We start from the raw sequence: 16,034 nt of genomic DNA on the forward strand, positions 1-16,034 counted from the left end.
AAGGGTCCCTGAACTGAAGGGACCTTTCTGAGGTCACTCCGCCAGAGCTGGGTCTCTCTGACCTTGCCTTTCTTGTCTTTCCATGAATTTCCTCATGCTGTCCTCCTAAGTACCAGAAAAAGCCAGTCCATGCCTGTTGGCCAGCCTATCTTTCCAAACCCTCCCTAAGGTTCCACTCCAGCATGGGAAGAGGAGGAGAGGAGGTGTATTCTGCCTTCATTTATGGAATCTGGGCCAGGCAGGCTTTGTTAGAAACTCCAGCACATCCCGTGTGTTCCCGCCAGGAGACCCTCCATTACATGGACGGGCCAGAGGAACCGAAGCTAGTAAAGTCGACCTTCAAACTTCTTCCCCGTCTCATGAGATGCTTAATAAACACTTTGAACTGAAGGGTTAAGATGTCCAGAGCATAAATACAGTTCCTGCACTTTGGGGATGGTTTAAAAACGACCCCTCACTTTCAGTAGCAAGCTCTTCAGAAGTGGCAATTTTATTCTATTTTAATTTCCCAGCACTTCAACTGTCACAAGCAACTGAGTCTGCCTTTCAAAGCTGCAAAGAGAATCTCCACAAACTAGAATCTCAAAAGATCTTAAATGACACAGAAGCTGAAAACAGTGGAAGAGTAAGGAGGCCGTAACAGTCTCTTGACATGAAGTGAAAAACAGAGGCCCAGAGAGCCGAGAGATTGGTTCCGCGCCTGGTATGATGCAGGGCCTGGCGCAGTGCCCTGGCTGGCTGTGTCCCTGTGGGGGACTCCCTCTCACCCCAACTCTGCCTCCCCAGCTGATCCTACCGTCTGCCCTGCCTCCTGCAGAACCGAAAAGATTATAAGGAGGGGATCATAAATCATTCTTCTCTCATGAGTTTATAGTGTTCCCTTCTGAGGAGTTCAAAAGAATTCAGTAATAAACTAAGGTGATGAGTTTATGTCTTTTGCTTTTAAAATGAAACTTTATTTGAACTCCTGGAGAGGCATTTACAGTTTTTTAATTTAGGACATTCCTCTCTTGTTTCAACATTTCGCCCCATGGCATTTTCTGTGGGTGGGGAGCATGGTGGGTAGGGGGAGAGGGGTCTGTGTCTGGCCCTGCCCCCACCCCACTCCCCCACAGGCTTTTCCAAAGGCCTGACAGAGTCCTCCCTTCGAGGGTTTTCAGCAAGTCTCAACATCTATATGGAGCCGTCCCTCCTCCCACCCCCACGGTGACTTGGCTGCAGTTTCTTCCTTTTGTGCTTCTCTCCACTGCCCACCACCTTCTTGCCATAGCCACCGAGAGCAAAGAAATGAAAGAAAAGCATGCTATCTGCAGGAGACAGGGCTGCCCACATGGCTCACTTTGCTTTTCTTTACCCTAGTCTCTCCAAAAAAAAAAAAAAAAGACTCAAGAAAAAGGGGGGGGAAAGCACAGTTAGCAAATTTAATAAACTCAAAGTTGAGGGGCACCTGGGTGGCTCAGTGGGTTAAAGCCTCTGCCTTCGGCTCAGGTCATGATCCCAGGGTCCTGGGATCGAGTCCTGCATTGGGCTCTCTGCTCAGCAGGAAGCCTGCTTCCTCCTCTCTCTCTGCCTGCCTCTCTGCCTACTTGTGATCTGTCAAATAAATAAATAAAATCTTGAAAAAAAAAAATCAAAGCTGAGAACCGTTACACTTTAGAATGAGAAAGGAAAAGGAAGAAGGAAGGAAGGAAGGGAGAAAGGAAAAAAGGAAGGGGGAGAGAGAGAGATGCATGAGTCACCACACCTCCGGTACAGACCCAGGCTCTAAACAACTGTGGAACTATCTTGCTTTCTCTGGCCCAAGCATTTTTGCTAATGATTTTTCTCAAGTATGAAGCCAAATTTTAGTAACTAACCACAGGTAAATACCGCCTGGCCACGACAGAGCCTTTCCAAATAGAAACGTGGTGGAGGGAGAGGGCTGTTGATTGCAAGCAGGTAGAACCACACGCTTAGCTTCTGCATTCAATAAATACTTGGTGAATGAATAAACCCAAGAAGTACTTAATGATTCAAGATACGTCTAGGGTTTTTATACCACCTGGCTTTGCAGGCTGGCAGGCCAAACCATACAGAACTCTTCAAGTAAAACCACTCTATGGTTGTTCCAGGTGGAGGAAGCAACAATCGGGTTCTTTGAGTGACCTCAACACCACTAAGCCATCGAAGAACAATGGGGCATCCCTGGGAGCCCTGTTCCAACCCACTTACAGACACAACAGATGCAGAGGCGGAACTCCACTGGGCGGGGGGCAAAGCAAATTCGGCCAAGTTGCTGAGCCTCGCATAACATCAACTTAAGTAGAGGAGAAAATATTATACAAGGAGTGTACTACCCACAAGGAAAGCAGTGTTCCTAACCTTTGGATGTAGCTGGCATTTCTCCTAGGAAAACACTTAAGTATTCTCAAAGGGGTCACTGCTCTCCTAGCATCATTAAGCAGGTCTGGCCGACTAAACGATGAAGTATCAGGGCCTGGGTCACCTAAAACACCTTGATTTGACTTCATGAACTGTAAACCAAACAGGTAATAATTCCTGGGTTGGTTTTTTTCCCCCTCGCCTATAAAAGAGCAGGAGAACTTGACAAGTGCTCAGAAGCTTCAGAAGACAAGTGGGACATGAAAACCACAGATTAGGGAGCGCCTGGGTGGCTCAGTCGTTAAGCATCTGCCTTCAGCTCCGGTCATGATCCCAGGGTCCACGCACTGGATTCCCTGCTCAGCGGGAAGCCGGTTTCTCCCTCTCCTACTCCCCCTGCTTGTGTTCTCTCTCCTGCTGTGTCTCTCTGTCAAATAAACAAAATCTTTAAAAAAAAAAAAAAAAATCATAGATTAACCGTAACAGCCTCCTGGACCAAAAGTCTTTCAGGAGACTCGCTGGGACATCTTCAAGTCTGAGAAACACTCCCTGGCAAGCATCCTTCATCAAAGCCACCTGTTTTCCCCCAGCTGTCTCTCCATGGTACCTAGGCAGCAGCTTCTGAGATTATAAAAAAATATATACATATATCCAGGCAATAACACTATCCTTAGGAGATACCACATTTTCTCCCAACTAAAATCTTAATACCTTTCTCCAAACCTTTCCCTTTAACAAAATGATTCAGTTTAAAACAGACTGTCACCTGTCATATTTTAAGATCATTGATGGATAGTTTCCCAAAATAAATTTATTTCTATCTTAACACTGCAGCCACAGATAATGCTGTCCCCTCTTTGGCTCACGAGTCTTTTTTAGTACTTCTAAATGGGATGACAGCAGCCAACGGCAGCACGCATTTTTTGAGAGCTCACTCTGCTGGCTGTTTGCATCTCCTCTCACCTCCCAACCATCCTGTGAGGTAAGTTCTAATATAGGACCATAATTGCTGTCTGCCATTCTGAAACCAAAAAAGCTCTAAAACCCAGAAGTTTTTCCATAACTTACTTGGCAGCAAAACTCAATGGACCTGAACTCATTTAGAGGCAAAGTTAGCTCAGGGAACTAGCATGAGGCTATTTAGCTTTTAGTCATCCCACTTAATGTGAATATCCATATACTTCGCTATATAAGTATGAGTGTGTTTAGTTACCGGAAGGGCCCTAGACCTCCTGGGGGGGGTCACTTAAGATAAAATAGGTACAGCTTTAATCTCTTTCTAAACTCCCCAAATCTCAGCTTTCTGAAAGCTCTGTCCCCAAGGGTGGAAGGTACGGTGCATCTCTATCATCAACCCATTTCACAGTTAAGAAACTGAGACTCCATGAGGGGAAGTGACTTGCCTAGAGTCACAGAATGCCAAGAGGGGGAGCCGACTCTGAGGCCGGCAGGCTCTGCCGGAGTCCAAGATCGGGAGCACCATGGTGGGGCCGCCACAAGACATGTCTCTGTCCTCATCCCACATGATTCAGCTGGGGAGGAGTGCTGTGCCTGCGTGGCTTACCAGCTAGGTGAGGAACTGATGAAATGGGAACGCAGAGAACACCAGTTGGAAGCAGTTCAATTCAGAGGGCCTGGCACTTACCTTGCCCAGGACAGTGAGGCATGGTTTCGGGTCCAATTCTGGCTGTTCCAGCTTCACCACGCCTACCCAGCCGTATTCATACAAGTCCTCTTCATCGTTGTTATTACACAGGCCCAGTGGGTGCATCTAGGAGGCAGACAGAAAGAAAGCTTCAACACACAGGACTCAGAGGTTCTAGACCCACCCTGTAAGTGTGTCTTAGCCTCAGTAGTGAAAAGTAATCTCAAAACTTGAAATTAGGGACACCTGGGTGGCTTAGTCGGTTGAGCGTCTGCCTTTGACTCAGGTCATGATCCCAGGGTCCTGGGATCAAGCCCCAAATCGGGCTCTCTGCTCAGTGGGGAGCCCGCTTCTCCCTCTGCCTGCCATTCCCCCAGCTTGTGCGCTCTCACTCTGATAAATGAATAAAATCTTTAAAAAGAAAAACCTTAAAATTAAATGGGGGGGTGGATTTTACAAATGTTTTCTCACTGCCTTTTTTTAAAAAAGTTTTTTTAATTATTAAGTAATCTTTACACCAAACATGGGGCACAAACCCATGACCCCGAGATCAAGCGGCGCACACTCCTCTGACAGAGCCGGCTGAGCTCCCCACTTTCTCACTGCCTTCTACATGGTGGTCACCCAAGGCGGACACCAGTCGATAGGATGCAGGGCAAGAAAAACTGCCTACCTCCCATATAAATGCCTATCTAAATTCCTGTGAAATACCATAATATTTAGTAGCAATTGCACATGAAACTAGCTAGGTTAGTTATCCTAGGCGATTTGCATTTCTAAACATTAACACATGTATGGCAAGTTATGCAGGAGGACCTGAAAACACATTCAGGAATTTATGGAAAGACCACCAGACATACGACAAAATCACCAGTGAAATTAACAAGCTGTTCAAAAGGTCACCCCTGGCTACTGGGGAACAGGTGAAATTCTTTGAGGATTTTTTCAAAATGGGCAAAGCAGAAAATCAAAAAAGGGGAAGAAGAGCATCATCAAATGTTTGCCAGTGAAAGCGCAGTCAACGGAAGCCCAAGACCAACCCTAAAGTCTGTGCTCACAGTTCTATCGTTGAGTCTTATTAGGCCCTGGGATCCCCAGCAACAATCTGAGAAGAGGAAATCCTCACAGATAAACTAACTTATCAAGAAATTAATGAGTCTAGCACAGTACTGAACTCTTTACATGACTGGAAGAAATGCGTAGAGACACAAGAGACCTAAGAACCTGTTGTGGTTGATGGAAAAATATCCTCCAAGGCTGGCCTCCAAAAGCTGGAAAAGACAAGAAACAGGTCCTCCCTAGAGCCTCCAGGAGGAACGTCACTTACAGATCCATTTTTAACTTCTGACCTCCAGAACGCTAAGAGAATAAATCTGGGACGCCTTAAGCCACTGAGTTTACTATAACTTTTTTTTTTTAAGAGTTTATTAATTTACCTGACAGAGAGAGATCACAAGCAGGCAGAGAGGCCGGCAGAGAGAATGGGGGAAGCCGCTCCCCGCCAAGCACAGAGCCCGATGTGGAGCTCGATCCCAGGACCCCGAGACTACGACTCTAGCTGAAGGCAGAGGCCTAACCCACTGAGCCACCCAGGTGCCCTGCTATAACTTCATAGAGCAGCAAACACAAAACTAAAGCACTCTCCTTCTTCCCCACAAATTTTATAGATGAGAACTGAAGTTCAAGAGAACTAGCTTTTCCAAGACAACAGAGCCAACGAGTGGCCGCACCCACAGGTAACCTGGCCCTCGTGTTCACAGTCTAGTGCCTTCCCACTCCACTTGCTTAACTTTACCATTTTTCCTCCAAGACCCAATCGTCTGACTGAGAGGGAAAGACCAAGTGATTAAATCTTTAGGAAAAGATGTTGCCAGCTCTAAATTCTGTGGTCCTAGAGTTGCAATACAAATGTGGTGTGGGCAGCAAGAGTGCCGGCAGGTTCAGGGAAGCCTGTGCAAGTGCTGAGCTGTGAGATGAGCTTTGAGGAAGAGTCATGTCCGTCTTGGGAAAAGAAGAGAGAGCAGGCAGTGGTTCCAAGCCTGGGGAGCAGGAGCTAAAGGCTGGAGAGGGAAGAGGAACAAGACCAGTGGGGTAAGTATGAAGGACCACAATCTACATTGAAAGGGAGAGACACAGGCTAAAACCAGAAAGGTGTTTGGACACTAAGACAATACCACGGGTTCTTGGGCGGAAGTGTTCCCCACTGAAAACAGTTCCTTGAGGGAGATGGACTGCACAGCTCCTGGTGGTGGCATGCCCGGCCTTGAAAGGCATTGAGTGGAGGGGCGAGGAAGGGTGCAGTCCAGAGATGAGAGAATCTTGGGAATTCAATGGGCCAACAGAAGGGGATTGCATAAATCCGTGAGGCACGTGGGCACAGGGTGCTACAAGGGGGCGGCTGGCAGCTCTCTCCAGTGGGTGAGGAATAACCCATCCCCTGCGAATTCCAATGCATGAGACCGAGAACCCTGGGACATCCAATGTTTGCCTGAGTCCTTAGGCTCGATGATCGTGCCTAAAGGACAAATGGAAGATTCTGCCCCTCAAGAACCCAGGCCACTCTAACATATTTGGTGGTTTATTAAATGACGAGTGGCCTGAAATGCAGACCTCTGAAGAGGACATGGGTGAGGGTGACAAACCAATTGCACCAATAGACCATTACTTCCACCACCCGGAAGGGGCTTCCCGCCCAGCTCAGGTTGGTTTCCTGAAATTCCAGGCATGGCCATGGCCATGGCAACCGTACCACTGACCGTTTTCTGTAGTATTCGTTCCGTGGTATTTTTAACCTGGCTACATGACTTAGAGGTTTCCAGGTGGAGAGCTGCTTTTTGTTACTTACACATGAATGAGGTTTGGCCAATGGAGGAGAGCTACACTGGGGGAGCTGAAGTATGGTGCAGGTCTAAGACCCTGGATCTGTGGTTCCACTGATAGGAGATCGTCCAAAATAGGCAAATCCGTGGGAACAAGGCAGATTTGTGGTAGCTGGGGAGTGACTGCTCAATGGGTCCAGGGTTTCCTTTCACGGTAACGAAAATGTTCTGGAATCAGAGGATGGTGATGGATGCACATTGTGAATATACTAAATTCCTCTGAATTGTGTACCTTAAAATGATTTAAATGGATGGGGCGCCTGGGTGGCTCAGTAGGTTGGGCCTCTACGTTCAGCTCAGGTCATGATCTCAGGGTCCTGGGATCGAGCTCTGCATTAGGTTCTCTGCTCAGCGGGGAACCTGTATCTGCCTACCTCTCTGCCTACTTGTAATCTCTCTCTCTGTCAAATAAAATATTTTAAAAAATGATTTAAGGGACACCTGAGTGGCTCAGTGGGTTAAGCCATTGCCTTCGGCTCAGGTCATGATTCTAGGTCCTGGGATCGAGTCCCGCATCAGACTCCTTGCTTGGCGGGGAGCCTGCTTCTCTCTCTGCCTCTGCCTGCCACTCTGCCTGCTTGTGCGCACTCCCTCTCTCTCTCTGACAAATAAATAAATTTAAAAAAATAATTTAAATGGTGAATTTTATATAAAATTTTCCAACAGTAAAAAAATTCTAAAAAATTGTCCCAAGAGCGGACTCAGATACAACTGCACTCAGCTAAGGTGGGGCTCCACAGTGGAGGACCATGTGGTCCCCTTCCCACCCTCCTGGAGCCTCAGCCAATTACAGCCGCCCTTCTGGAAACCATGTCCTGCAGAACACTAGCTCTGGGAGATTACCAACAGGTTCTTGGACAAGTAACTAACACTGAGGAATACTCTATAGGGATTCAGGATTTGCTTTCGGAAATTAGAGCTCTGCAGAAGGTGTCAGGTCTAAAAAACAAAAGGTTTTCAAACTTTGCAAACACCAACATTTCCAACCCTTTGATGATAAGCCTGTTGTGTATACTCTGATGGCGCTGTTTCACGGGGATACATTTAGGGTGCAGGGTACGGCGGAAAGAATGGAGGGACAGTCACAGGCAGCTGGAGAGAAGGGGTGTCCTGGGAGGGCGGGTGGGATGTAGGAAGAGGGAGGGAATGGAGAACCGCAGGAGGAGGAGATGCCCAAGCCTGGCCCTTCGCAGCCCTGGTGAGAGGAAGCGGCCACGACCAGACTGGGGGTTTAGGCTGCGAAGGAACCACGTGCCAGGAGAGGCATGTCAAGAGTGTGTCCGCAGGCATGCAGAAATCTGAACTATGTAAGCCTCAAACACACCCGCTGGTCCGGGTCCCCGGAGGCGGTCAGGCCCTGCGCCCTGGGCCACACGTCGTGCCAGGCGCTCTCTGCCTCCTCTGTGGACACACCCTTCTGTTCTCCTCTAAGAAGCCCCAATCGAATCTTCCACTGACACTGCAGGGGACTGTTAGCTCCAAATGGCAGCCACTGTCAAGGGTGTTGACTTCTGAATGTGGATCAAAGACTCAAAAACCCAAAGGAATTTTTCTGAAGTGCCAGCGGGCGCAATCTATTGGCGTGGCTTGTTTATTTCCCCATGGAGGGTAAAGAGGCCACCAACATCACATCTCACAGGGCTGAAGCCCTCCCTCACTATCTCAGCCACCCTCTGTGCTTTCCCTCCGAGGTCTTTAATCCAGGTGCCCAACTGCTGGTCCTATGAACTCAACCTCAGCGACGTCTGTAAAACTGGCCTCCTCGAACCATCTGCTAAATACTGTTATGATTGGGGTCTTTGTCAGCCCACCCCTGATGACAGTATCAGCCTCTAGAAATGTCCCACCTCAGGCCTCCAACCATTTATACCTTAGGGTCCTCTTTTCCCAAGGGCTCCAACTTAGGAGCTCAGCAGAATGTTTTCTAGGGAAGCATAAGCAGCTGTAACATGAAAATACTTCTCTGTGAACTGATCCTCTCTAAGGATGGAATATTCTAGGCAAAGGCATAAAATGCAAACAAATATGCCATGTCTAAGGGTAGCAAAGGAGAGGGTTTTCTCATAATTAAGTATTTACTAGACTATTATGTTTATATATTTTATTTAATCCTTATGGTCACCACTTGCTAACTGTTGGAATAACAATTGTGACCATGTGAGTTGCAAACTAGACGTGCAAACCGGCAGCTGAGGCAGAGTATAATGGAGCCCATAAAAGCTGTATTGGTCAATAACAGGGTTTCCACTCAAAGCCCAACAATCTAGCAAAGGATTAAAGAAGAAATCCACAAGAGAGATGATTCACAGAGTACGATCAAAGAATTAAGACAGAATTTTGTAAAAAGCAAGGGAGTCCTCTGATATTTTGCAAAAATTACTTTTTAAAAAGATATTTTATTTATTTGACAGAGAGATCACAAGTAGGCAGAGAGGCAGGCGGCGGGGCGGGGGAGGCAGGCTCCCTGCTGAGCAGAGAACCCTATGCGGGGTCGATCCCAGGACCCTAGGATCATGACCTGAGCGGAAGGCAGAGGCTTTAACCCACTGAGCCACCCAGGCTCAATCAAAATTACTTTTTGATGATCCTGTTGCTAAAGTCAAACGTAAGAGAAAGAGGCTACATCCAGACTCTCATACAATTTTGCTGAAAATATCCCAAAACTGCCCACCCAGGATTCGCTCTGACTATGCCCAGAAATCAATACGCATAGCTGCCATTATAACTTAACTTTTAAAGTTAAAAGATAAATTATTATGTTCCATTTCATTTTTCAAGAAAAAGCCCCAAACAATTTCTTTCCACTATTTACTAAGAAATACCAGACCCTGATTTAACAAGATCCTTGTCTTGTGTCGGGTAACAATCCTATACAGAGAACGAGGGTGTCCTACATATGAAATGCATATATTCTCCTGAAGATTCAGACAAACGCCACTTCCACACTGTCACTCCAGACGCCCGTCATGTAAAAACCAGGCTTGTTAATTCGTACGTGTTGACGCCAGCCAGTGACACACAGGCAGTGACTACATATGAAACCTGTGTGCCCTCCTGAACGTTAATCATTCAAGATCAACCTAAGGATACTGCAGTGAATGATGTCTGAGCATGTTAACTTTGAACTTAACGTGGCAAGCGAGCATTTAAAAATTACGGGGATTTCTGAGTTTTTCTCTTTTTTAAAAGATGTATTTCTTTTTTTTAGAGGGGGCAGTGGCAGGAGGGGGGAGAGAGAAAGAGAGAGAGAATCTCAAGCAGACTCCTCCACTGAGTACAGAGCCTGAACATGGGGCTTAATCTGGTGATCCTGAGATCATGACCAGAGCTAAAACCAAGAGTCGGACACTTAATCAACTGAGACACCCAGGTGCCCCTCTGAGTTTATTTTCTTGGAATATTTGGATGTGTGAGGTTTACCTGATCAGGTGCTTGAAATGTAAGAAGGTTTCCCCTTAATATTTTTAAGAAAGTCAGAAATGGCTGCCTTGTGTGTAAGAACTCAGGGATGTCACAAAGAACTGTTAATGAAAACATAAAGAAACAATCAACTAGATTCAGAAACCCAGAGTGGAATTGACTAAGACCCTACTGGGCAGAGAATGCTGTAGAAAGGGAAGAACAGCCTAGAATGAGAAGATAAGCAAAATTCCTGGGATGGATCCATGGAAGAACAGAGCAAATAACCAACCAGCTACAATTAAAGTGTGAGACAATAAAAGAAAACGTGTCCTGCGTTGTAACTGTAGCTTCGTGCCTTCACAACGATAACTCTGGGATGCTCGATGTTTTTGCTTAAGTCAGTTGAAGGAAAATGGACAGTTAATCCATTACACGAGGTCTGACATTATCAGGAACATTGTGTTGTTATGGCTCTTGCTCTCTTACTCCTGATTTTGTTCCAAAAGGTGTTTTGGGGTGGAAAGAATGAGAGCTTTGGAACCAGGCAACCTTGCGTTTAAATCTCACTCCTGCCTCTTCGGAGGCACATCAACTTGGGCAGATGACTCAATTTCTATAAACCTCGATTTCCTCACCTGTCAAATGGGGACAGTATTGTCTGCCTTAACAGGGCGCCAAGAGGATTAAAGGAGATAAAACACATAACCAGAGTAACAGAGTAAATACTCCGTCAGTAGAAAAGCCCTTATATTCTTCACTTCCTCTAGACTTGTCATGTTTGCTCACGCTTTATGCCTTTGCCTAGAATAATCTAGAGGCCGGCTTCACTCTACCCCTTCCATTCAGCTTTCTTGAAAGCACCAATATAGGTCGCTGCTTCCAAAACTATGTCCCCCCAAATGCTTTGTTTGGTGCTTGCCACAGTTCTTCCAGCGTCCCCTCTAAGACAGGCACCTGCTTCTAGAAGGAGAGTCTTACAGGGGTCCCCTTCCACCCCAACAAGGTCCTCAATAAAGGACGGCTGGCAGAAGTCTTTGGCTGGAGGCAGGCCTGATGCCATGCCTCATGCTTTGTTTTTGGTATGCCACTTGGGTCTGTGCTCAGCTAAGTGATGGACCAGGGCAAACGGGTCAGGATTTAATCAAATGCTGTGTGAACTTTAAACCACCTGACTCTTCACAGTCGCTGATTACGAGTTCACCAAAGACATCCTTGGGACCAAAAAAAAAAAAAAAAAAGATTTCTGGGCAATGGACAGCAGCTGAGCATGGAGAGGGAGCTAAGGCTTCCTACCTACAGAGAATATAACACTTCCGTCCTTCACTCAGGCAGGCTCTTGACAGTGCTTCGTAAGGGCAGTGGAGGAGAAGGAAGAAGAGAGGATGTGCCCCCCCTCCCCAAAAGTAAAACCTTAAATTTTTCCAACCGCATCTGATCTCAGAAGCCACTGTCTGCTCCAACAAAACAAAAGAATAGACCAAGCTCCAACCAGACATGGGCTCCAGGGCACGGGGAATCCAACAGAGAAGAGAAATGGAGAATGATGATGTCCCCAGGATGACGGCTATAGACCAGCTGTAGGAGAGCCTCTCCCCCCACCCTGCCCCGACACCCAAAAGAGAAAGCAAACAACAACCTGAGTCATTACCCAATGGGCTTGATGATACTGACAAGAGTTTTACAGTTCTGCCTAAAAGAACAAAAAGTGATAGCCACATAGCAAACTAAAGTAATGGCACATGGTGGGACAATTAGTAACTCCAGAAAAAAATGTAAAAAGTTACACCAGAACTGTAAACCTTAAGCAGGGGATGGTCTGCGTGGCCTGGCTGAAGAGAGTGACAGCCATAATAACAGAAACCCTGATCTAAGCCATAACTGCGATGCAGCTACACTGGGAAAATGTACAGATGGGATGTGGGGGGAAGGGGAGGGGAGCAGGGAAGGAACAGAGGAAGGGGATAAGAGGACAAAATCTCCCACTTTCCATAGCAGAAAGTAAAAAACATTTTGTTGTTGTTGTTTAATGGACCCCCAAGTATGAGGTAGCAGTTATAAGCACATTATTTAGAAATAATTCACAGAATTTTAGAAATGCTCACAGAGACAACTAGCAGAAGAAACCAGGTGAATAACTGAAAATAGCTGCCCCTGAGAAGAGCAGTCAGGGATGGCAAAGGGTGCTTTTTTTAAAAAAAAGATTTTTATTTACTTATTTGAGAGAGAGACAGTGAGAGAGAGCATGAGCGAGAAGGTCAGAGGGAGAAGCAGACTCCCCATGGAGCTGGGAGCCCGATGCGGGACTCGATCCTGGAACTCCGGGATCATGACCTGAGCAGTTGTTCAACCAGCTGAGCCACCCAGGTGTCCCAGCAATGTTCTTTTTTTATAGGAAGTCAGGAAGTACTCTTTGCTTTTATATAAACACACATACTTTGTTTAAAAACCTTTATGCACTGCTGGACAGAAGACCCGTCCTCCACGTGTTCCAGCAGATTCTATGGGTCCTGGTGGGGAAGCATTCCACCAGCCGAAGAGAGACCCCAGAAGCATCCTGTAGAAGACAGAGGGTCCTCGGAGGAAGACTCGGACTGGGATGGCTGCTCTGGGATTTATCCAGGGCCTGGGCTGAGGATGCTGGGAACACAGCACAGGGATGACTCAGGGAGACATGGTGCAGAAAGAACCAGCAGCCATCACCACCCCCGCAACCAAAAATAACTCCCAGGTGGCACCAGATTGTGACGTGGATCTGGGTGTTATAGAGATGGCAGACAAAGTAACCAGGGTGACTGTTCTGAGAAGCCCCGATCTTCCCCCAGACACACAGAGATCCTATAACCTTTAGAAGAGGCAATGAATAGCCTACTTGTGTTTCCAAATAAGGAGCCGCTAAATCAGAATGACTATCAAGAAACAATGCCTGTACCTGACCATCATCAGGGCCAGATAGCAAACATCTGGTTTTATGTTGAAATATGAAGATGGACCGATCTTCAATTTCTCAAGAGCCCGACAAGGCTGACTATCATGGTTTCCCGGTTTTGTTAATGGACAAAGGATCTACGGGAACTTCAAAGCCAAACACCATGCCAGACAAGGTTAAATATCTGGAGGAAGAGAACTATGTTCCCTTGAGTACGGGACACCAAGCCAAGCTTTGAAACCAAGACCAGCTCTTTAAGAAGCTTTCAGTACAAAATCCTTGAGATATACTGGTGCACTTTCCAAGCGTCTGAAAGGACAAAACTGAAACCTGGGCGGGGGGGTGCTCTTAGCCAGGGTTACAATATCTCTCTACTCTGCTCGAAGTTTAAAATAACTTCCAAACGACTGCCGGCTTCTAAGTGGGTTACTGTTACACAGGAGCCAAACACTGAACTAACAGCGGGAGAGACATTTCACTCTGTAATATTATCTCATCAAAAAAATTCCTGGGGATTTAAAAGGGAAACTTACTTCCTTTTGTCCTTCGGCCACTGCCAGCCAGGGTAGAGTGTCACTGTGGGACAGAGGTTTACCTGATACAACAGCCCCTGGACCTTTTCATAAAAGGTGTGGTGGCTAGAATCAGGACTTAGAATGTATGTGAGGGAATGGAAAAGGACAGCCCCGCCTATTTTTCTCTTGAATCAAAGGGAGGATTTTTTTTCTGCTCTATGTGCAAAGAAAGAGACAACTCTCTTTGCTTTCTGAACAAACCCAGTTTAAACCTTTTTTTCTGGATCGAGAATCCAGAAGTACCTGAATACAGCATGTCCCCCGCCCCAATGTGGTCATAGCAATGGGGACAGACACCTGTCCAGACCCAAAAAGGAGCTGGTTATTGCTGTTTGCTGTAACTTCCCAACTGGGAACTGCTTGAGGATAAAACGAGCCCTTCTCCCACTTCTCCACTGAGGGCTCTGGCTTTCAAATCACTAAGCTCAAGTCTCCTGCAGTGGGTGTCACTGTGTAGAGAAAAACCAAGAACAGTCTCTATCCTATCAGGTTCTATAGTACCGAAAGAACAACCGAGAAGTTGCTATAAGAAGTCAGGTAAGGCAACAAGGATTTCAAGTCCCTTTCTCACTTGACTATCCTATATCCCCCTAGAACATCCCCCCTGCTGGAGAATTATGTTGAAACGTAGGTATGGCTCTGTGTGTATCTCCCATCTGACTTTACAAACCTCCACTTAGAACTGCATTTCCAATTTCAAATAGATAAGATGTTTTGCAAGTTAAAGTTTTAAAAAAATATCCAAGAGACTAGAGGAAAGCATCTGAAAACATTAAGGAAAAGTTAATTCTACATCCACTCTTTTTGTGTGGTTTTCATGTTTTTTCTTTTTCTTTTTTTTTTTTTTTAAGTAATCTCTACACCCAATGTGGGGCTCGAGCTTACAACCCCAAGGTCAAGAATCCCATGTTCTACTGACTGAGCCAGGCAGGAGCCCCTCTACATCCATTCTTAAAGTAACTTGTGGTAACTCATCAAAGGGCTACCAGATAATAGGTATTAATCTCTACACAGAAAGTCATGGACATAGTTTTACTTTAAATTGCAAGGCAATGTAACAAAGGAGCCTTGATTGACTTTTTAAGAGATTAATTAATTAATTAATTATTTTAAAGAGATAGAGAATGGGGTGGGGGAGAGGAAGGGACAGAGGGCAAGGGAGAGAGTCCTAAGCAGAATCCATGCTGAGTGGCGCCCAACACGGGGCTTGATCTCACGACTCCGAGATCACAACCTGAGCAGAAACCAAGAGTTGGACACCCAGTCAACTACACCATCCAGGCGCTCCTTGTTTTTTTGTGCTTTTTTTTTTAAAAAAAGACTTAATTTTTTAAAAAGATTTTATTTTTAATATTCTCTACCCAACACAAAACTCGAACTCACAACCCAACATCAAGAGTCTCATGCTTTACTGACTGAGCCGGCCAGGGGCCCCATTGATTATTGTTATTATAAAAAGGTAAGGGTTAGGTGCTTATACACAACAGTTACCCAATCAAGAGGAAAGATGTTGGAGAGGAAAGGGTAAAAGTGGAATTCTCATTCTTCCAGACTGAAACAGAATACCATATGAGCGCCTGGTGGGCTCAGTCATACGTGCCACTCTCCATCTCAGGGTCATCAGTTCAAGTACCACGATGGGTGTGGAGGCTACTTAAAAAAATAAATAGAAGAGAAGAGAATACTAGAAAACAACAAATCATTAAGACTACATGATGCTGGGGCGCCTGGGTGGCTCAGTGGGTTAAGCCTCTGCTTTCAGGTCAGGTCATGATCCCAGGGTCTTGGAATCAAGCCCCACATCAGACTCTCTGCTCAGCAGGGAATCTGCTTCCCCCTCTCCCTCTGCCTGCCTCTCTGCCTACTTGTGATCCCTCTCTTTCTCTGTCAAATAAATAAATAAAATCTTTTTTTAAAAAATCATAAAATTAAAAAAAAAAAAAAAAGACTACATGAAGCTGGTCTGAAACTGGAAGAATAAAGCAAGTGAAAAAAAATTCCAAAAACACACTTAAATTTTTCATAGATCTTAATGTGACACAAACCAGGAGTAACATCCGGCTCTATAAAGGAATCATTTAATTAAATTCTGCTGGGCAGGTAGGTAGCAATACAGAGAGAAGTTCGATCTATCATAAGTTATTCTGAGAAATGATGAGGCAGCAGGAGTTGGGGCAATTCCTTTAGCACAATTAACAAGCTAGATGAGCAACAAAGTGGATGGAAAGAACAACATATTCCTAAAG

General features: G+C 45.9%; 1 protein-coding gene across 2 annotated transcripts in view; it reads right to left on the reverse strand.

The window, feature by feature from the left end:
* ZNRF3 (zinc and ring finger 3) overlaps positions 1-16,034 on the reverse strand; it is a 153,705-nt gene that overhangs the window by 54,844 nt on the left and 82,827 nt on the right. The window contains exons 1-2 of one of the 2 annotated variants that reach the window (XM_032311520.1): positions 6,852-7,082; positions 4,007-4,132 (exon numbers count right to left, since the gene is read on the reverse strand). In XM_032311520.1, coding sequence (XP_032167411.1) covers positions 4,007-4,132 — 126 coding nt within the window. In that variant the 5' untranslated portion in view covers positions 6,852-7,082. Of the gene's footprint in view, positions 1-4,006; positions 4,133-6,851; positions 7,083-16,034 lie in introns of those variants that run through there. The other variant, XM_032311519.1, reaches the window with a different exon arrangement.

Source organism: Mustela erminea, chromosome 13 (assembly GCF_009829155.1).
Source record: "Mustela erminea isolate mMusErm1 chromosome 13, mMusErm1.Pri, whole genome shotgun sequence".
NCBI classification, from domain to species: domain Eukaryota; kingdom Metazoa; phylum Chordata; class Mammalia; order Carnivora; family Mustelidae; genus Mustela; species Mustela erminea.